General features: G+C 37.3%; 1 protein-coding gene across 15 annotated transcripts in view; it reads right to left on the bottom strand.

Moving 5' to 3' along the window:
* The window catches only part of kiaa1217 (KIAA1217 ortholog), a 128,810-nt gene that overhangs the window by 34,365 nt on the left and 70,264 nt on the right, over positions 1-24,181 (bottom strand). For 10 of the 15 annotated variants that reach the window (XM_079863249.1, XM_079863251.1, XM_079863239.1 and 7 more), the window contains exons 2-4: positions 17,446-17,738; positions 2,902-2,988; positions 1,601-1,805 (exon numbers count right to left, since the gene is read on the bottom strand). In XM_079863249.1, coding sequence (XP_079719375.1) covers positions 1,601-1,805; positions 2,902-2,988; positions 17,446-17,738 — 585 coding nt within the window. Of the gene's footprint in view, positions 1-1,600; positions 1,806-2,901; positions 2,989-13,297; positions 13,542-17,445; positions 17,739-19,508; positions 19,755-24,181 lie in introns of those variants that run through there. The other 5 variants (XM_079863246.1, XM_079863240.1, XM_079863250.1 and 2 more) reach the window with 4 other exon arrangements.

The following is a 24,181-nucleotide window of genomic DNA, read 5'->3' as shown; positions in this document are numbered from 1 at the left end:
ATGACATTGAACTTATATACAAGAGACAGACAGACAAACTTAAGTAAACACACACTTCCACAGATACTTAAACTCTGCAACTAAATGGTTTAGCAGCCAGACGGAAAATAAGTAAGGCAGCAGTGTGAATGTGATCGCTCATTCATACTGGTGAATTCCACAGAAAGCTCAGCAGATTACCGCAGAAATCGAACACCCGTCATTCACAATTCGACACGCTCCTCAACCCTTGTGAGTTAGTTTATTTGCTTTCCTTAAATGTGAAATAAATATATAGACGTCAAAGTCATGATTTCCGAGCTATGCGATTGCAAATGTGTTCTGAATTGTTCAGAATTTCTATGAGGCTAGTAGTAGGGCTGCACGATTTTTGGAAAATTTTCTGATAAAATTGTGATTGCTATGTAAAATGTGATAAATACACAGGGGTGCACATAACTGGTGCTCACGTGTGGTAAAAATAAACGACGCGCAGCAGAAAACATGGAAGGAAGCGCTTTTGAGTACCAACATTTTGGCCCAAAATGTTGGTACTCAAAAGCGCTTCCTTCCATGTTTTCTGCTGCGCGTCGTTTATTTTTACCACACCTGAGCACCAGTTATGTGCACCCCTGTAAATACAGGTTTCCTGTGTTACTGTAATTTTAGATTATATAAAAATATGTAATAAAATATTATTATTATTACTAACTAAAAAAAAAAAAAAAAAAAAAAAAAAAAAAAAAATATATATATATATATATATATAATTGTATTGCAATATTCCTGTGAAATAAAACTAATAGTATTTAAGAAAAATTATATAATAATATATATTATTATATAATTATATATAAATACTATATACTATATATATATTATATAATTATATATAAATATATAATACAACTGTAAAATTACTATAATGATATTTATGGCTGTCTTCATTTCTTTATTTTCAAGTGATAAACCATCAAACTTTTATATTGTTGGAAAACTGTTGACAGCCCTTAAATGGGATAGTTCACCCAAAAATGAAAATTCTGCCATCATTTACTCGCCTTCAAGTGTTCATTTCTTTCGTCTGTTGAACACAAAAGAATATATTTTGAAGAATGTCGATAACCAAAAAGTTGATGGGCCGCACTGACATCCATAGTATTTTTTTTCCATACCATGGAAGTCAATGTGGCCCATAACTGTTTGGTTATCGACATTCTTCAAAATATCATATTTTGTGTGCAACAGAAGAAAGGAATTCATACAGGTTTGGGTGAACTATCCCTTTAGAGCTTCTTTTTTGTTGATATGCACTTCTCATCACAAGTTTTGGGAAGATTGGGAAGTTGGTGCATGTTGCATTCCCAAATGCATGTTAAAGCGACTCAAACTTAGAGATAATAAATGAATAATGAAAAATTATAAAGAATGAACACAGTGCCAAGCTTCACTCTGAAACATGCAGCATTTGCGATTTAACAATCGCACTAAGCCATACAGCGATTTCAGTTTTATTTAAATTAATCGTGTAGCCCTAGCTAGTCTGTCTTTCTGCATGGTTGCTATATTTAGAATGAGTGTATCTGTATATAATTTAGCATTCGTGTATCAGTGTGTATACCTAGTGAGCGATCCTTGGTCTGGTTAGTAGAGCGGACCACAGGCAGGCTGGCTCGCGACCGGGAGCCTCGGGTGAAGGCGATGGGCATGTCACACTCAGACATGACCTCCAGAGCATCTAGAGAGACCAGTGAGCCGTGCTCCACCTGATCCACAAACACAGGAACTGGACTCTGACACACCACACTCTGCTTAGAGCCCCGGTTCTGTAGGAGGAAGAAGAAAAGGAGTGTTAGATAACATGCTGAATTCGATGACACGTCATTAGTGCAATTCCTGAAAACCATGGCATTTTTGGTTTCTCTGCTGGAAAAAACAGATTATACCAGCTTAAGATGGTCAGGCTGTTTGTAGAAGCTGGATCAAAGTGGTCTACTAGCATAAACCAGCTTGATAAACTATTTTTGTCATCTCTGCTGGGAAAAAAACAGCTCCTACCAGCTTAAGATGGTCAGGCTGTTTTAGGGGACATGGTAGCTGGTTTGTAAAAGCTGGTTCAAAGTGGTCTACTAGCACAAACCAATTTGACAAAGCCATTTTTTGTCTTCTCTGCTGGGGAAAAAAGAAGATTACACCAGCTTAAGAAGGTCAAGCTGTTTTGGGGACAATGTAGCTAGTTTGTAAAAGCTGGTTCAAAGTGGTCTACTAGCACAAACCAATTTGACAAAGCCATTTTTTGTCTTCTCTGCAGGGGAAAAAAGAAGATTACACCAGCTTAAGATGGTCAAGCTGTTTTTGGGACTAGCATAAACCAGCTTGATAAACCATTTTTGTCTTCTCTGCTTGAAAAAACAGATCATACCAATTTAAGATGGTCAGGCTGTTTGTGCGGACATGGTAACTGGTTTGTTGTATTTCCTTCAAAGTCGTCTATCAGCTTAATAATATGATCCACTGGTAGACCATCTAGACCATCAAGACTAGTCAATGGACAGGATAGAACCTTTAGTAGTTGTCATAACTACATGCATAAAACTTGAACCACTCATTGTGAACAAAGCATAATTTGTCTGAATACATGTAACACACACTGCACATATGATTTAAGGCGACAGTCACCGGTCAACCGTGACCACTGCAATCAGTCATGCAGCAAGACACAGATCAGAATGACCAACCACACTAAAAACTAGATTCAAAATGTATGCAGAATTTATACATCAAAATATATTAGGGCCTGCCTGTACATATATATTAATATAGTCAGTTAATTAAATTCAAAAGTTTTTCCATGTTAGGTGATTTTGTGGTATTGTTAAACACACACATGCATCACACACTCTCATCCGTGCTAGTACTGACTCTGCGTGAACCAACGGTCTGGATTTTCATCAGATATCTTTGAATATCTATCTCAGAGTGCAGAGCGGACAACATCCCCTGAAATAACTATTAGGACAGAGAGAAAGAGATACAGAGTATGAAGGCAAAAACATAGATGAGGAACATATGCATAATAGAAACAGAAAATGTGGAATTCAGCAGAGAGAAATGATGCTAATGTTTGAAAATACCCACAAACCAGAGAACCTTCAACGTGTTTTATAAGTACTTCATCCAACAGGTATAGAGTGACAGTTCAGACTCCTGCCAAGCATATATGGGCCATTATGCAAGTCGAAGAAAGGTCCACTGACAAACTGAGCACAGACCATTAGAAAACTTTCATTCTTTAATTAACCACTACAAAATAAACATTTTATATTTAATATATCAACAGATTTTTAAAATGAGTATTTCAAGTGCATTTTAAATTGAAGGAAAGTTATCTTCTCAAATGCAATTCACATGTCAGCATATATACACATGCCACATTTGTTTGCAAGACATTCAAAAATAATGACAGAATGTTCATTTTTGAGTGAACTATTCCTTTAAAGTTAGGTAATCACTTTCAGTCAAATAAGTTTTATGAGTCATGACATAACAAAGTGCTTTTGATATTTAAATTACCTGATGCATCATTAAAAGTCATTGAATGTATGAACGAGCAGATCTCTTGACACTGAAACACCCACACCTGCGGTTTCTTGTAATTTAGATGTTTATTCATCTCTTTGATATGAGGTAGGAAAAGTGAGAGTTTGAACTTAACCAGATGAAACAGGATCAGTTCAGAACTTTCCAGACCACAGCAAAGAGTCCTGGGGTTCTTTTGAGGGCAGGAGGTGGGAAATTAGATCCACAACCACCAACACAATGATATTCAGTGGGCACGCACAGGACAGGAGCTGTCAACAAACTTATGACAATACAAGCTCAAGGGTGTGTTTGTGCGTGTGTGAGTCACCACAGGTTAACTCCTATTCTCAGACCTCTTCTATAATTAGCTTAAAAGTTCATCATGAGTTCAAAAAGCATACCAAAACCAAGAAATACAAAATAAATACCATAACGTAGCTTAAAATTCTGGACAATAATATTCATTTTAGTATTTGTATAGTATGTTCAAAAAGCAGAATAAAAAATCAAATGATGTTAAAAATAGTACAATAAATTAGTATGAGAAAATAATCATAGTATAGTAAAAAAAATACTAGTAGTATTATAACTAGTATATATAACTAATAGTAAAATAAAATAGTACGACAAATGAATCATTTTATGTTAAAATGTTACAATAGTACGACTAAATAATCAAACTCTTTTAAATAGTACGACAAATTATTATAGTATGTTAAAAGTTGTACAATAATATAATGACTGAATAATCATACTGTTAAAATAGTACAATAAAATGGTAGGATGGAAAAAATCATACTGTTAAAAATAGTTCAATAAAATAGTATGAAATAATAATAATCATATTACTTTAAAAATGCTACAATAAAATAGTATGAAAAATAATCATTTGTTAAAAAGAGTATGGCAGGGGGGATGGAATGATGCCAATTGATTTAAGAAATATGTATCTGTGCATGTTTTTAGAGCTAATATTGCCCTCAACAACATATGGCCTCGATAGCAGTTGCGTGTCAAACCACAAACGGTTGCAATAAAGGTGAGAAAAGGATCTATTCGCAGCAATACCAAGATTTATTAAACTGAACTCAAAACTCAGAACAATGAAACAGAACAACCGCTATAAACATGACGTCAAACATGTACTGATCATGAACTGAAAGAAACACAGAGCTTAAATACACAGATCAAACGAAATGAGCAACAGGTGCAAATGATAATCAAACAATGAGAAACCACAGTAACTAAATGAAACGCAGGATGCTGAACTAAACATGTGAAAACCCACCCAAACATACAAAATACATCACTTACATTGCACACTTAACACATAGAAGGTCTGTAATTATTATATACTGTATATATGTGTATTCTACCCGGCAGACGTCACGATAAGAGTGTCTCCTGAATACAGTAAGATACCGTAACAAACGCAGCACTGCATAAACTACCGATCCGGAAGTGGTTTGGTCAAACAGGTTTCAGAATCTATAAAGAGGACAAGTGAATGATGTAGTTAAAACTCACTTATCTTTAATTAACTTCATGGTTATCAATGTGGAAATTGTGGCTTACAAAATAACAAGCAAAATTCATATCTGCAACTGTAAGAATAAAAAGCAGGTTTGTGTGTGTTGGCAGGAATGATAAAGATACAAACGGAGATAAGGAGTACTTTATCTGTACCATGAATTTTGCTTTGGCAATATTACAAAGCCTTTATAGTCAAGCCAATAAGACTTGTCATGAGAGACAAGAAAGAAAGGCAATAAAAAGTGATAACCGCACCAGATAACACAATGAGTCTAAGATTTTTTCAGACCAATGTTAACCAGGCCATGTTTTTAGTAACAGATGCAAAGGGCTATACAGGGATAGTTTTAAAGCTGAATTGTTCTTGCTCTGCCATTTTTTTGAACATGATACCTCAGTTATGCTGGGATTCCCCCCCTGAATGAGTAATGTAACATCAGCTATACTCATTATGGACAAAACACACACTCACACATACACAAAATGCATTGGGACACACTCAAAAACAAAACCAGGGGCGTATTTTTTCCCCCAATGTCCACTTATAATGTTAGTAAAGGTTTCTTACAGCATCATCAATCATAATTTAGTTCTACATAACCACTTCCACCCAAACTGTTTTTGCTACTGTACCTTTAAGAAGTTCTAATATAACTTTAAATACCTCCTATATGCAAATCACTTTCGCATGTGAAATGAGTAACAATGGCAAGTTGCTGGATACTTAAAAGTTGTTTATATGTAAATATGGGCAGTCATGTGTTAATGTGTTCACGGCTGTGTCTTCAACACTGTGACGACTTCTGAATGGCCCATTTTCTGTTTAGTTTCAAAAAATGTTCTGTGTGGCCTGGAGATTTGTGCTGTAAAAAGTAAAGCTACACAGTTCATTGAACTCTTATTTCAAAATATGAATAATAATATTATTATACAATTTAATAAATAAAATAATTGTTTCATATATTTTAAAATATCATTAAAATGTAATTTATTCCTGTGATGGCAAAACTGTATTTTCAGCATAATTTTTTTATCTCACAATTCTGACTTTTTTTCTCACAATTGCGACAATTGTGACGATCTCACAATCGACAATCTCACAATTGTGTAATTGTGACTTTTTATCTCACAATTCAGACTTTTTTCTCACAATTGCGAGTTTACATCTTGCAATTCTGACTTTATATCACGCAATTCGGAGATAAAAAGTCAGAATTGCAAGATATAAACTCGCAACTGCGAGAAAAAAAAGTCAGAATTGCGAGTTTATTTCTCTCAATTCTGACTTTATAACACGCAATTGTGAGTTTATATCTCACAATTCTGACTTTATAACACACAATTGCGACTTTATATCATGCAATTCTGACTTTTTATCTCGCAATTCTGAGAAATAAAGTCAGAATTGTGAGATGTAAACTCATGAAAGTCGCAATTATCTTTTAAAATGTTTTATTCTGTGGCAGAAACAAGCTTCCACAATTTAATGTATCCTTGCTGAATAAAAGTATTTATTTCTTTTAAAAAAAAAAAACTTACTGACTCCAAACATTTGAATGATAGTGTATAAGAAACAAGAAGACTGTAAAAGTATTCATTAACTCATGTTTGAGATGTCCTTGGGGGAGAAAAAACAAAGAGCTCTTTTTTCTTATTCAATATATTGGAGACACACACATTCATGCAGCATACACACTTAAACACATTAGATTCCCAGTGCTGGTTTAGTCTACAAGAAAGAACACATTGAACTGACCTCAGCGCTGGCATGGCCCCTGAAATATCCAATCATGGTGTGTTTATAACTATAGATGTGTTCATACTAACAGTGGATAAATCACTAGAGGTCCCACTAGTTTCTACACAACTAGTATCCAACCGCATCAGAAGGCGGATCTCGTCAGTTCTGCTGCGCTCCCATTGGTAGTTACTGCATCATGACATCTGCATAAAATTAAACTTTATTCTGTCACCTCAAACACCAACTGCCCCTAAAAATGAATGACCTCCAGTCACTTCAATCTTACAAACATAGGAGAATTGTTCTAAAAGTTCACATTTATGCAGCTATCCCATCATGAAAACACCAAGTGTGGAAAGCAATCAGACCGAAATCAGCCACCAGCAACTCGAACCACCTCATTTAACAATCCAAATATTTTCTTTCCTAAACCAGACACATATCAGTAATGCAATAACAGGCCTACAGTTTGCTCTCTATCGCCTGCAGACACACCAGGCCTTGCAGACACTGTATCTAAATCAAGAGCATCTGGAAAAATTGTCCATCTGTTCTTGTTTCGGTCTGCTGATAGATATAAAGGCAATTTTCCTCTTTTCCTTTTATGCCGGTTCTTCTCTCTCTTCCTCTTTTCTGTGGGGATAGGGCAGCGCAGGAACATATGAGGGTGGGGTTACAGTTTGTCTGGGCCAAACAGAACCAGATGGCGGCTCTCTGTTTTTTCCGCTCACAAAGTCTTGTGACAGGCTTTCACCACGCCGGTGCTTGAGGTCTCGTCCGCACGCATAGGTGGTACGCAGATGTTCAGCAAGGAGGTGTGTGTGTGTGTGTGTTGATAAACATCTGAGCGATTCATCACATCAGCACTGACACCTTGGCAGGAAAATATCACACACACAGAGATGGGTTTGGGCATGTTTGCTGACTCTGCAGGTTTATCTTTCATATAATACAGAGGAATTTCTAGCTGTGGTGTCAGTGTGTCTGGCGCAAAAAGTTGTTCAAATGTATCCTTCTTTGAACAAGAATATAAACTACAGTTGATTTGTATGTAGTACACACACACAAAAAGTATTAATCAGTATTTTTTGTCCTATTTTTGGGTAATAATATCTAAATAATATACATTTACTAAAGAAGATATTAAGATACATATTCAGAATTTCAATTTTTCAATGTGTTTTTTCTTAACCTCACTGGCACAGTTTCTTATCTTGTTTTAAGTATAAACATCAATAACTTGGAACAACTTACAGAGTTGAAATATTATATTCAGTTTGCTTCTCAAGTAATCTTAAACCTTTAAGGACATGTAGTTAATTAATATTACTCAGTATGGTTACACTTTATTTTAAGGTGTCATTGTTACAGTGTAATTATATATTTAAGTACAGAGTAATATTAATTAACAACATGTAGGGTTAGGGTAGGATTAGGGTTTGGTTGAGGGTTAGTTACATGTAATTAGGCATAATTTACTGTTATTACTATGGTAAATGTAAGATATGTAACAAGGACTACCCTCAGTACTTATTTGTGTAATTACACTGTAAGGATGCTCACAGTTAGATGCATTAAACCATGAAAAATATGTAATGCAACAGCTGCAAATAAGACTGTAGACTTTATACATTTTACTATAGAGATTTTGTGCAGAAAATGCTAAAAAAACAAAACAAAAAAGCTCCCACTCTGGGCCAAGATATAGGGATTTTAATTTAACTAACTAACATCTTGACCCCTCTTGACAATCTTAACCCCCATAACCTTGAACTATCTCTAGACATTCATATAGTCTATAACACGCTCTCACATGTCAATTTTTTTAATATAGTGTGAAATGGTGGTTTCAACAAACAAAGATGCATTTACACTTGTCCAGTTTTGTTTGGAATGCATCTCAAACAACCTCCTGGAGTGGTTCAAGTGATCAGATTTAAATCCGTCTCGAAAGCGTTTTGGAGGGCATTTACACCTGGTCTTTTCACAATCGGATAGCTATCTGATTAGAGAAAATGCATGAAGTGACCAAGTGTAAACAGGCCCATAGACACACACTGATAGAAATAGAAATATACTAGCTATTTTAATAATACTGCCACTGTCTCAGCTTCATTCAAGAAGTATAACGTAGTCATCAGCAATTTCATGGCCTGACTGGAAAATGGGCGGTTTTCCCACTATTTCTGCTAACCTTGGTGGTTTGAACTGTATCAGAAAAAGGAGAGAAAGAGTCTAAATGGAAAATGAAGGAATGTGCTGACACATTATTAACCTTGAGTGTGTGTGTGTGTGTGTGTGTGTGTGTGTGAGTGTGTGTGTGTGTGTGTGTGTGTGAGTGTGTGTGTGTGTGTGTGTGTGTGTGTGTGTGTGTGTGTGTGTGTGTGTGTGTGTGTGTGTGTGTGTGTGTGTGTGTGTGTGTGTGTGTGTGTGTGTTGTAGCATAACTGTGAGAAATTATAGTTAAAAAGGTTATACTGTGGCATTTTAGAAACATGACCCTTTAATATACTACCATAAAAAAGTTTGGGGTCAAGATTTTCTAATGTTTTTGAAATAAGTATCTTATGCTCACCAAGGCAGTATTTATTTGATCAAAAATACAGTAAAAAAGTTATATTGTGAAATATTATTACAATTTAAAGTAACTGATTTTTATTTTATTTTAATATATTTTGAAAATGTTATTTATTCCTGTGATGGCAAAGTTGAATTTTCAGCAGCCATAACTCCAGTCTTCAGTGTCACATGATCCTTCAGAAATCATTCTAATATGCTGATTTGTGATCAATTGAATGCATCCTTGCTGAATTTCGGTCTAAAAAATCTCACTGGTCCCAAACTCAAACATTAAACTACAGCTTTAACCAAACTGGCTCCACTCAGCAAACTCAGGTCCTCATCTTGGGTAGAACAACAGAGAGCAGAATAAAAGACAAATAGTAACAGAATGAGTCACTACACTGAAGTATGTATGCTGAGAAAACTTAGCATCACTCACACCTTCTCTATGGGGTTATCATTACACATTCTCAGAAAAAAAAGAGAAACTTGATGAAATTGAAGATTTTTCGCTTATATAAACTGAGATATGATATGAGAGAGAAAGAGATAAAAATATATCTTTATTCAGCAAGGACACATTAAATTGATCAAAAGTCACAGTAGTAAATAAATTCTGTTGAACTTCTATAGCTACGAACTTCTATTTATCAAAGAATCCCCCCAAAAATTATCACACTTTCCACACAAAAAAAGCAGCACAACAATTTTCAACATTCTTGAGCACCAATTCAGCATATTAGAATGATTTCTGAAGGATCATGTGACACTGAAGCCTGGATTAATGATGCTGAATACTCAGCTTTGCCGTCACACGAATAAATAACTTTCAAAATATATTAAAGCTGTTTTTTTTTTAAATTACAAGAATATTTTACTGTATTTTGATTAAATAAATGCAGCCGCTTTGAGCACAACAGACTTCTTTCCAAATCATCTTACCTATATTCCACCTATTTCCATATACTGCATTTCATAGACAAACAAATGTGAATTGAGCACGCACTGCACAAAAATATTGGTTCTTGACTTTAATTGTCCAATCAGAAAATTTAAAAAAAGTCCTCAACTTTACTGAACAGCTCTGATTTGCCTGACGTCATCAATACTTGTGATTGGGTCACCAGAGACAGATGTTAATATCAAGTCAAACAGGGTCAAAGATACAAAGTTTTTTTTTTTTTTTCAAATGGATGTTGTTAATACAACAGTGATTTACTTACTCTCAAATGTTATGTGCAAAGTTCCATCATATAAAAATCAAGAAGACGCCCCATTGTTCTTGTCATTGTTCTACAAAAGTACAGTCATCTCCACATAATGGAAGTACCTCTCATAACAGTGGATAGCAGGCTGGCTCCTCTGCACATCATGCTTAAATGAGCATCAAATCCCCATCAGAGCAGCTGCCATAGTATTTGCATGGCCCTGTGAAATTGGACCATTCATGGGAATGAAGCAGCCAAACATGCAAAACTGAAACTGCACTCACGATTTAAACTGACAGCGTCTCCAGTTGAGCTCATGACCCCGGAATGACCCACAGCTGAACATTTTAATATATCAGTTCACTGATGTCTGCTCTAGGCAGACAACGGCAATGATGGAGAACTGGGAAGGTGCCAAGCGGTTGATCTGTGACCAGTCGGGGTTGTTGCACTAAGTAAAACTGCACTGAAGAAGCTGGCCTCAGATCAGGAATGCACCGTCAACAAGAAAACTGTGCTAATGTTGAGCTTCCCTTAGATGCTTCTGACACCCAACAACTCAATAATACAGTATAATTGGTGAAAGTGATTATGCGGTATAATTAGTGAGGGTTAGTTGATGTTTCAAACATAAACAATAGCGTCTCATTCAACCACTAATTAGTAGAACATTCTTCTTTCTAAAGAATGTAAAAATGAATTTTACACTTCTAATTAGCCTAATGTCTGACAGCAAGCCTAGGTTACACCCAGAATGTACAGCCCTATGTGAGCAATTCAGTCATTGCATTAACTGTCAAAATCTGCAATAGGAAGAAGTCTCAGTTAAGCTTTACAAACTGGTCCTCGCAGCTTTTTAATAGACTCTATCATGGCTCATTTCATTTGAAAGCAAATGCTGACAGCTTCTTTACAGCCCTATTGATGGTCTAAAGGGCTGTACATTTGTTTTGTCAGGTCACGTAAAAAATTAGCTTCATGTTGTAATACCTAATTTAACCAGCATGGGCGCATTGGGAAAATGTGCCTATCTATATTTTTGTAAAGGTCCAAAAATTTGCATAAAATTCACCGCAGTTTCCAGCTGAAATGAACATCAGTGGCAGTAAAACACCAACAATTTGCATTCATTTGTTCAGACAAATTATTATCAAAGGGGCAGATCTTTGATTAATAAAGACTTATTTTGAGCGGTCCCTTCCACAATACTGTTATGATCTCAAAACACTTGCGTAGCCTGCTATAATGCATGATTTGTAAATTAAAGGTAGGGTAGGCAATTCGTTTACAAACACTTTTTGTTAAACTGGTTGAAATCCTCTTCACATCCTGATAGCAATCAATGATAGAAGTGGTCTAAATATTAAAACATGTATCTTCTGTGGAAGAATGTTCGTCCAATCATTGCATTCGGTCTGAACTCAATGATACGCAATGATACCTTCGGTAGGACTCAACTAGTCCTACCTGCCTGTCAACATTTGTATATTTCCAAACCTCCGCGCACCCTGCTCGCTCACACATCACACATCATCAACACGTTCCATAAGGCTAGAGTTGTAGACAGACAGCAACAAGCGTCAAAAACAAACAGCAGCCGCCTTTTACAGTTTTTCTTGAACCAAAACAACGAGCTTATGCTGCGCTCATGCCATGTCCTAACCGTAATTACGAGACGGCAACCTGTGACCTTCTACCCGGAGCTGTTCACATCCTCAGACTCGGATTTATGCGTTTCTATGTCAACACTATCAACACTGAAATTAAACTGCAGCAGTCAGGTGGTACAAGTAAGAGCTCTGTAAGTTGTTTATACGTTAATTATTATTCTAATATTTTCCTAGTGCTTTGAGACATGAGGTAATTTAACTCCATCTCTTTGCAAACTCTGCTGTGGCTTTGGAGGCGTGGCTTTGGAGAGCGCAATAAATGGAGGGTAGGATTTTATGCTTTCAAAGCTAGCTTACTATTTCTAGCCACTCCGAAATTGCCTACCCTACCTCTAATACATTTTGATATTTGCATCACACAAGTTTGGCTTTTCAGAACGTTCCCAAACATAGTTTCCCATTGGGAACCAAATAAGAACGTTCTGCGTTCAGAAGCCCCGCCCCCATCCCATTATTCGCACCTGGGACCCAACCAATTGAATTGCCCTACAAACTACTGTAAACTACAAACTACTGTAAACAGCACACGCCAACAACAAACCCAAAAGCCAGGATTTAACACCTCATATCTTCCCACGCAGACAAGAGCAGGAAAAACAACACATCTCAAGAAGTCTATCACTGTTTAAAATCTAAAAGCGGACAAGATGTGGAACAGTCAATGAAATACAACATCCAAACGATGTCTAAGAAGCCTCACACGAACCACTCCAAACGCCCCCTGAGCACACCTGGTTGGGAGCAGCAGATCCCTACTATTGTTATCCTTCTCGTCCGCATCTTTATAGCCGTGTCACACTCCAGAAAGAATCGCATATCGGGTTACTTACTGCAACAGTAACTTACAGAAAAGCAAACATGCACGAGCCTTCTCTAGTTACAGAACGCGCCGCGTTCAGAAGTTTGCGCGCAAGACTGAAGACGATCGCGCGAGCATCAGCGTGCTTGCTGGCGAATGCATTGCGTTTATAAAAATAGACGGTAAGTTTTTTTTAAAAAAAGTATGAGGAATTGTTACAATACCTTATTCCACAATATACAGACAACTTCAAACAATCGTCCTCAGTTGCGACTCATTCTCAATATTCCCATGATTTGGAGGAAGGTTGAAAACTAGTATGCCATGTCCTTTTAGTCTCTATTCCCGGAGTAAGTTCATTTCTCGCAATGTAGTGCCCGAGAGCGAGTGTTTGAGAGAGAGAGAGAGTGTATGTGTGTGTGTGTGAGTCGCGCGCCCCTCCTCTCCGCGCTTTCCTCCAGCAGCTCTATGCGCGCTCACCTCCTTGTAAACTGAGCCAAGCCTGTTCTTACATCACACATTACTATGGTGACTTCAAATCCCTATAACTCTCCACCCAAAATACCTTTGGGATCATCACAAAAATAGGACAATTATTTTGAACAAGTAAATCTGATTACCATAATAAAATTAAAACCATGTTTTCTAGTGTTACAACCCATTCAGTAGTGAACAGAATTCTTTGAACTTGACATTCATTTACACTTTCAGCTTTCTACTACTGTTATTATATTAAAGTTTGAAACAAAAATCACTGAAAAAAACCCCCCAAAAAAACCCACTGAAGTAAACAACATGTGATGCAACACTCCCGGGCTCTCCTACTTTTGATTTAGTGTGAGGTGAAGGACAGGTGAAGTCTTACACAACTAAACTAAATGCTAAACTCCTTGTGTTGTTGTGCGATTCAGCACATCCCTGCTGATGTTGTTCAATGGTCAGCGAATGTGTCAGCTACAGAACGCCCAAATAAATTAAAAACACAGAAACATTCATATGAACAGCTCATATGGCACACAGCCAATGCATCATGACCTGATTAATGCAGCATTGAACAGTTCAAAGACTTAGTTACAATCCCCACCTTTAAAACAAAATATGCTTTATTCTGTTTGTGCAATTATTTAGGGTTTGTGTGAAATATTGTAAAAGCAAATGATTGACTATACAAATAAGATTCGGTTGGTCAAGTGTATGGGTGACTGGGCACTAAACCAATCAAAATTCCTCTCTCTCTCTTTCTCTCTCCCTGTCTTTCTCTGTGCATATCCGCCCACACTGTTACAAACTCACACACACACACACTCACACTCTGCAGCCAAGCACTCTCATTCTTGAGAAGCTGTCAATCACCTCCATTGTTCTGCTGTGTAGTTCTTTAAGAGCAGGTGAGGAGCCTTTTGTTTTCAATCGGGGTAAACACACGCAACACTCCCTCACTCACCCGCTGTGGGAAGCGTTCGGCCCCTGCCCCCACCTTTTCTCGTTAATACCCCCTGGGGCAATCCAAATAACATTCCACAGACCCACTGAGTGGATGAGTATGGGCAAAACGAGCGAAAAGAGAGCATTTTACAGAAAACATTTTGTTTTAAAGCAATCTTCATACCACAAAATGATACTTCTAAAAATGTTATGTAGCCTATAGATTATAGAGGGTTGTGCTATAAAATAAAACGTTTGTTATGTTAAACCAGAAACGTAGACTTTTTAAGACTTGGTCAGTGCTAAACTTTTCTTTGTCACTTTTCTTAAACATTCAGACTTGCATGTGAAACGGAACAGAAAATGAAAATTTTAGGGCATGACCTTACAGCTAAAATGTGTCGGTGTGATATATGGCACAGACTTCAGTTCTCACCTCAGGCAACTACGGCTGGACACAAAACACTGAAAATGGATTTTTTCGGCCAAAGGGGGGAAACATAAAACAAACCTCCACCTGTTCGGAATGAGAGGTCAATCTATTTACAACTTTTTTAAGTACTCTGGGACTGGAGTTTGGTTGGTTGTGGGGTTGTGGTGAGAAAGAAAACTATTTAACAGTATCCAGTGTTTTAATATGAAAATATAATGAATGGATTTAATATTATGAGTTGGCTGAGAGGTGATCCCATGGGGTCATAACTGAAGAATGTGCAGCGTAAGGACAGCAATACCTGAATGCCATATTTATACACTGAATATACTTTCAGATTGCGTATATGCGTCATTCACTGCAGAAACTGCTAATATCACTCAATATGTTTATTGTACCCTGGGGGTCTTTTTTTGTTGAGAAAGTAGACCAGATAAAAAGTTTATCTTCTTTTTGCTTTGTTTCTTTACTATTTACAGCCACCAGATAACTCAGACCTAAAGATCCAGAACAAAGAAAACCTGTGGACAACCTCTTACTGACCTATGATAGTCCAATAGAAAACACATACACACAAGACACTGTTACAACAATGAGATAAGTGGCTTTTACTATGATTTTGCATAGTTCAATGTAATCATTGCAACCATTCAGTGATAAATATAACTATGATGTTTCTTTCAGTTTCTACCTGCAGGTAATAAAATGTCTCAGGTTACACATGTAACCATGGTTCCCTGACAATAGGGAACTCGCTGTGTCCCCTAGGGGTCGCTTTGGGGAAAGCCTCATAGCACCCCCTGGGGGACGCAGCGAATCATCATTTTTACTTTCTTTTCCTGGCATTGCAACATGCCATATTGTTTTCACAGTTTGTCCATTTTACTATTCATCGGTTTCAGTCATGTGATTTTTCCACTCATACACCATATTTATGACCATCAGCAGGACAAAGTAATGGCGGTGAATACAAATACATATCATCACAGATACCAAAAAAACTTTCATCACTGGTTGCAAAAAAACAAAACATTTTTCCAGTTAGCACAGACCCTATCAAATCTGATATCCACAGATATACACTCACTGGCCACTTTATTAAGTACACCTGTTCAACTACTTGTTAACACAAATATCTCATCAGCCAATCACATAGCAGCAACTCAATGCATTTAGGCATGTAGACGTTGTCATGACGATTTGCTGAGATACAAACTGAGCATCAGAATGAGGAATGAAGGTGATTTAAGTGACTTTGAACTTGGCATGGTTGTTGGTCCCAGACAAACTGGTCACAGTATTTCAGAAACCGCGGGATTTTCACACACGACCATCTCTAGGTTTACAGAGAATGATCCGAAAAGAGAAAATATCCAGTGAGCGCCAGTTCTGTGGGTGAAAATACCATGTTGATGCCAGAGGTCAGAGGAGAATGGAAAGGTTCGAGCTGATAGGAAGGCAACAGTAACTCAAATAACCACTCGTTACAACCGAGCATCTCTGAACGCACAACACACTGAACCATGAAGCAGATGTTCTACAGCAGAAGACGACACATCGGTGCCACTCCTGTCAGCTAAGAACAGGAAACTGAGGCTACAATTCACCCAGGCTCAACAAAATTGGACAATAGAAGATTGGAAAAATGATGCCTGGTCTCGATTTCTGATGTGACATTCAGATGGTAGGGTCAGAATTTGTTGTAAACAATATGAAAGCATGGATCCATCCTGCTTTGTATCAATGGTTAAGGCTCCTGCTGGTGGTGTAATGGTGTGGGGGATGTTTTCTTGGCACACTTTGGGCCCCTTAGTACCAACTGAGCATTGTTTAAATGCCACAGCCTACCTGAGTATTGTTGCTGACCATGTCCATCCCTTTATGACCACAGTGTACCCTCCTTCTGATGGCTACTTCCAGCAGGATAATGCGCCATGTCACAAAGCTCAAATCATCTTTTGTGAGTTCACTTACTATTCTCAAATGGCCTCTACAGTCACCAGATCTCAATCCAATTTCCACCTTTGGGATGTGGTGGAAAGAGAGATTCATATCATGGATGTGCAGCCAACAAATCTGTAGCAACTGCGTGATGTTATCATGTCATTATAGACCAAAATATCTGAAGAATGTTTCCAGCACCTTGTTGAATCTATGCGACAAAGAATTAAGGCATTTTTGAAGGCAAAAGCACGTCCAACCCGGCACTAGCAAGCTATACCTAATAAAGTGGCTCAAACTTTTACTTGATTATAAATGCATGTCATTTTGAGTTGGCGTTTTATCAGCCTTCAATTTTCTGTAAAGAGTATTGCGTAAGTGGCTATTATTATGGCAAACAAATGTTAGAAAATGAGATTTAGCCCAGGGCTGTCATTCATCTGTCATTCAACATTGTTTATGATGTTAAATACACCTATTTCCATTTTCCACACATCTACTTCATCTCTAAATCCGATACATTAGTGAACAAAGTCTGGGCTTCTGGAGCCGACAGTGTACGGTGGTCTTCACCTGTTCTCGTAGTCTTTCTTGATGGCCCATGATGGCGGAGGCGTGGTGTGGGTACTTCTGCTTCAGATGTTCCAAAAAGGCCTCTCGTTTTTTGTCCATATCTGAGGGCTGCATGGCCAGGATCTCCCGTGAGCTGCGCGCTCCGCCCACAGTGTGTCTGCGTGGAGCCCCTGCCCGGGCGGATTTGGGTTCGCAGCGGAAACCAGGGCTGTTAGTGGAGACAACCTGCTGTTTACGGGTCAGGTGCTCTGCGTCTTCACTGGAAGTCACCTTTAGATTACCCTTCAGAGGCTCTGGGAGAAAAAAAGAGATGAAATGAAACGATTAGCGAAATATATGAGAACGTTTTTGTTTTTTTGTGGATCTCATCTTTACATATGGGTGTTACATAAATATGCACATGTAGGCACACACACACACACACACACACACACACACAGGCTAAATAAACTTTTACATATGACAGGCAGATGATTCTCAAGGAGTGTTGTCAGGACAAGACAGTGTGATTTATTAAATAAAGCTGTCAGGTTGATCATCCCCAAGCTAAAGTTTCCAAAAACCGAAAGAAGCAAACATGTCCTAACAAAGCTAACTGTGCACAGCATGCTAGCATTGATTGTTTACTCATAACAAATGTGACACACACCCACAAGTCACGCACATATTCAAATATCATTTGAAACATTTAAATGTGCTGTTTATCTAACACTTTCTGAGGTGAATAAAATTTAATGCTAAAATAACACAAACACATTCAGTCATGTTTAGCGTTTTTACAGAGTAATGGCCGCTAAAAGAATTGCAGAAGTGCAGAGGAGAAAAGACTGTGTCAGCAAAACTACTGTTGGGAATGACCTGTCTCTCTGATGTATTGCCTTCTTTTGTGAAACTGGCACACAGATGTTTGTACCTAACATGGGCAATTTTTTCTTAATAATGAGTACTTATTTACACTGATTTTGAGATATAGCCCCAAGAGATTCATTGTTTTCTCTATAGGTGAGAAACAGTAGGCCAACGTTCACTCCAAATTACTCCTGTTGTCAAGTCACCTTCATTTATATAGCGCTTTTAACAATATAGATTGTTTCAAAGCAGCTTTACAGTGATAATAGGAAATTAAAGTAACAGAGATTGTTTTGGCTTTACAGCAGCTCTAGAATAAAGTTATTGTCCAGCTAAAGTTAGTTTTGATTGATTCACTTCCGTTGCACAGATCATTAGATATTAACTTAGAGGCCGCTTACACAACACCGTTCTAACAGAAAACCCTTAACGGTGATTAGAGACCTTGAAATAGGTTCTGTTGTCTAAAAAAGCCCATCAAAAGTTGAATAAATAAATATATATAATTGTCAAGTCAACTCAGCTTTGTTTATATAGTGCTTTATACAATAGAGATAGTTTCAAAGCAGCTTCATATTGATAATCGATGCAAACAGAATTAAATTCTGCTTAAAGCAGCAGCTCTAAAAAAAGACAGTAGTGTCATTATTCACCTGAAGTCAGATCAGTGTTGATTCAGTTCAGTTCAATAACGGTGTAAAGTTAATAAAATATGAAATGAGTTCAGTTCAGATAAGCCGCTCTCAGAAGACAATAGTTATTCACTTCAAATCACTTCAATGTTGATTCAGTTCAGTTCAATAACAGTGTTGATTTGGCAAAATTAGTCAATTATGAAACAAAGTCAAATCAACTATAAAGCAGCTCTTCAGAAAAAAGTTGGTGTCATCATCCAGCTCAATCCAGTTCAAGTTTTGTTCTCATCCAATAGTGTCAATGCAGTTAAATCAATAATATTACTGACTATTAAGTGTAAGAGTGTAAGGCTGATATGTCCTGAAGCCCATCCTCCTCCCCCGTACCCCTAGTGTCACAGGACAGCAATCTATCAAGTCTATTTATAACTGTTAAGCTATACACACACACACTTGTACACACAATCTCAAAGTAAGTCAACAAGAAAGTCAAGAAATCCTGTTTCACACAGCAAACATTCAACCCTGTTATTGCAACCTTGCTTTATCCCGTCTACATTAGTGTCACACAGCCCTTACCTTCCCCAGGCAAGTCTTTCCTATTCTCTTCTCCAGGTTCTGCCATGCTCTCCAATACAATGACCCTATAGACACTGAATTTGAGAGTCTGTCTGTAGAGAACAGCTGTTGCCCAGATTCCACAGCCTTTCACATGAGTGAAAGACGCTTTAGCAGTTTACTTTAATGGAGTCGGGATTACTCTCAGCACTCGTGATCAACTGTAGAAACTTGTCAATTGAAAACAGCCCGCTGCATTGCTGAGTGTGTGGGAGTGTGTGTGTGTGTCCTCATTCCCAGACCTAAAAAGGTGACGGTGACGTTAACGTTCCCATGTAAAGCTTAGCAAGGGGCCCTCGCCAACAGGTGCTAGATCCTTACTTCCTCTCTCCTTCTCTCAATTGCATTTTTATACTTTCTATATGTTAACATTCTTGTCTATATTTTCTATGTACTGTCACTTTTCAATAAAGTAAGAAAATACATGTAAGACAAGATTTAGTTGTTTTTCCAAAAAATTTCACTGAAAGGAAGTGCTTAACCCTTTAGAAAATGGTGTAAGGAAGTTAAACTAAATGTTCAATGACGTCTTAGGCTTTTTTTTATTTAAATTGTGTTCCAGGTTTGCAATTTGTTCAACCCTGTTACCAAAATGTGATCAGCTGAATATGGTTTAAAACCAAGATTTGCATGACTGTGTAATTTTTAGAAATAGACAGAAAAAAGTCCAGAAAAAAATACAATTAAATAAAATATTTTTAATTCACAGGATTGCAAGTGACAGGGTCACATTTTGAGCCTAAATTTTGTTATTAATCGGTACAAAATAATGTGGCATCAAATGCTATTCACTTAATTTATAAAATATTTCTTATAAATCATAGGGAAAAAATGGTTTTAAGTTTTTCCAAAAATAAATATGGCAACAGGGTTGAAAAGTTACAGATTTTTCATTTGCTTAAAAATATCTACTTTTCATGCTATGGTTATTTTATTATATGTAACAGTTTATATAACATTGGTATAATTTTTATTTTTCCTAAAGAAAACTTGATTTGTGCCCTTATTGGTTTAAAAGTGCAACAATTGTGCTTTTGTACCCTATTCGTGGTGTTTCCTGTTGCTGGCTATAAAAGTCAAATACTACTGTTTTGAAGAGCATTTCTTTCCTATAACACAGTGTGTCTAATGTGAAGTGATTGGGAGAACTGTAATCCTCCAACAGCTGAATGGGGGCGGCTGCTCCACAGCAAGTAGATTATTTAATGAAGGGTATTTTAAAACGTTTCATATATCTTCTATAATCCTATTCAAGCCTGTCATTTTGTCAAAAAGACATAAGAATATCTGTCTCTGTGTGAACACATACAGGGAGTAATTCATAATAGTTCAGCTAGGACAGACAGATCTGAAAGCTAATGCATTACACATGGAAAGGAAAGAAACTCTTGTACGCTCTTGTATGTCTTTTATTGTTGTTTTTTGTAAGCTAATTATTCCTTATGTCAGGGTAGATTAAATAAAAAAGATATGAATGGAACAGCATTTATGCAGGATGGCATTTGATCTTTATTCTCTCTCAACATATATTTAGATTTTAGTTGACATAATGTGTAATTAAAAAGACTTGGAGCTGTTTCCTTATGTGTCAAGCATGTTAGCATCATATTTTTCTCTTTATAAAGAAATGAGCTTTTCCAATACTATTCTTTCAAAGGTGAACTCTGACAAGTTAAAGTGTATAGTGTATAGTATAGTATATAGTGCACTATGTGCCATTTACCAAGTAGTAAATGTGTGAACAAGTGACCAATTTTAGCCTCAGCTTCAGCGTCTATTTGGGGGAGGGGCACTGTAGATTCTAGAGAGCATTTGATTGGACAGAAAATCTGATGAGAAGTGTGATGTCATCAAAATCATTGATCCATATTGGCGGAAGTGAGAGACTGTAAGTTTTAAATGCTTATATCTTCAAAATGCGAATTTAGTCATTGTTTTGGAGCACACTAACTAATTCATTTTGGCTTTAAACTGTAAATCTTATATCTTTCTAAATATACTGCTGTATAATTATATCTCACAATATATTACAATAAACTAGACGATAAAGTTGAGTTTTGTTTTAAGGCCATTTATGTTTTTACATGTTACTACTTGCTAGCATGTTTTAGAATCTTGCTAGGCATTGTTAGCATGTAGCTAGTAAAGTGTTGATAGCATGGTTTAGCATGTTACTAACATGTTACTATAGGTGTAAAGTGACTTTACATTTAAAACGTTTGACAGTTGGAGTCTTGGCCCTTTTGAGCAAGGGGAATTTTGGCCTCTTGCTACTGGAAGTCGGAGCAATTAGAAAAGAAACAGCAACATGAGTCAGACCAGCCTAAGTTTGCCTAAGTATGCCAAGTTTGGTGGATCTAGCTCAAAAGCTTAAGGAAGAAGAAAATATAACATTTATATTCAGCTTGAGATGCTACAATAATCATAAATAACGTATTCTAAATAGGCACCCGTTCATAGAATATCTCTATACAGTGCAGGACGTTAACCAAACTCTTAGTCATACTTCCATTTCAAAAGCCAAAGCCAACGCATTAAATCTATTAAAACTGTCCAGCTATCACATGCCCAAATACCCACCAACTGATCAAACCAGCCATAATAAATCCGTAGAGCCAGCCATAATCAACATTAGCACCTCTCATGCCAAAGCACCAGTGACCTTCTGCAATATGTTGATTAAGCTCTTCCTAATCACACATATTCCCACTGCTTACTTTCCCCTGAACCACAAGCCTCAACAGCACAATTCCTCATCTCCCAAACCACACAGTACTTCTCTTCCGACCAAAAAATCTCACATTGAACAATGCTGAGGAAGTTTAACCACATCCCTCTCTCTTTCCCCAGTAAAAACACTCTTTATTTCTCTTCACCTCCTGTAACTTGCAATTCCTGGTCACGGGACACAGTGGCCTGACATTCGGCTGTAACCCGAACAGGGCATGCGTCTTTAGTTAGGAGATGTGTGTGTATCCTGGTGCGTTTGGGGTCAGTGGTGTAGGGTTGTGCTCAGTAATGGATTTATGGAGGAATGTGTATCTGTGCTCCCACTCATGAACTTTCATCTCCTCTCTCTAAAAACAATGTACATCTCTCTCCATCTCTCTTTCTGGTTGGACAGTGCTCTTTTGTGTGGCTGGGGATATTGCATTACAGCAGACAGTTACTGACTAAGGGATGATAGTGTCATTTAATAAGATAAATGAATCTTACACACAATTTTACATCATACACACACACACACACACACACACATAAAGCGAAATTCACATAATACGATCATCCTACTATTAATTTGTGTTCAAAAAGTATGTTTAATAAGATAAAAACAAGCTAATGTTGACTTGTAAAATTGTAGGGTTTTTTTACTGTCATCCAAACATTTGTTTGAGGATCCAAACCAACACCACTTAGCAACACTGCATCAACCAATGGCATTAGTTTGGGGCGGGGCTATCATGTTGACTGACCAATGGAAGACATGAGATGTGATGAGGAAACATTTGGAAACAATCATTATTTTTGCAAGTCCAATTTCATTTGTTGGTGCTAATCACACACACACACACACACACACACACACACACACACACACACACACACACACACACACACACACACACACACAGTCTGGTTCACTATCTTTGTGGGGACTCTCCATAGACTTAATGGTTTTTATACTGTACAAACTGTATTTGCATATTCTATCTCCTTAAACTAACCCTACCCATCACAGAAAACCTTCTGCATTTTTACATTTTCAAAAATATATAATTTATTACGTTTATTAACCCATTTCCCTCATGGGGACCGCTGGCTGGTCCCCACAATGGAGGTGATCTCAGGTTTTACTATCCTTGTGGGGACATTTGGTTCCCACAATGTAAAATAAACCAAACGCACACACACACACACACACACACACACACACACACACACACACACACACACACACACACACACACACACACACACACACACACACACACACACACACACACACACACACACAGAGACTCTACACTCTCTCTCTGTACTTTCTATACACCTCTAAATAAGATCCTCCAAAACCCTGAGGCTTTCCGGGTGATGGATTCCAACTGTCAATCACTGTCAAATTTTAGGATGAGTGTCAGGCAGGGTGGCAAGAAGTACTGCTCATCTTCAGCATCTTCCTTTACTTGAATAATTGACTTTAATCAGATAATGAAAGCATAAAAACGTAAGATAATGTGATACGGGTGTGCCTCTTCTCCCCTGATCACAATGGCAGCATGTTCAGGTAATGAGACTGATAAACCCTCAAGACAATACAAAAGAATTCACAGAACCTTCAGGGGGAATCTGTTTTTATCTCCTTCATCAATTTGTAATCCAGATTAAATCTGACTCGCTCAGTTCCAGCAAGTTCTCATGGATGATCTTGTTCCCTCAGCCAGCAGCAAGCCCAAGGCAGGAGACACTGACAAATTCCTTGGGAAAATTAACAGAAAATGTTCCATTTTCACATGTACATTATATATATATACATATACACATATACATACATGCACATACATACATACATACATACATACATACATACATACAGTACATACACATACATGCACATACATACGATTAAAGTAGAG

The sequence above is a fragment of the Squalius cephalus genome, assembly GCF_949319135.1.
Source record: "Squalius cephalus genome assembly, chromosome: 25".
Taxonomy (NCBI): domain Eukaryota; kingdom Metazoa; phylum Chordata; class Actinopteri; order Cypriniformes; family Leuciscidae; genus Squalius; species Squalius cephalus.
The sequence above is the reverse complement of the archived record's forward strand: the minus strand, read 5'-3'. Positions and strand labels throughout refer to the sequence as shown.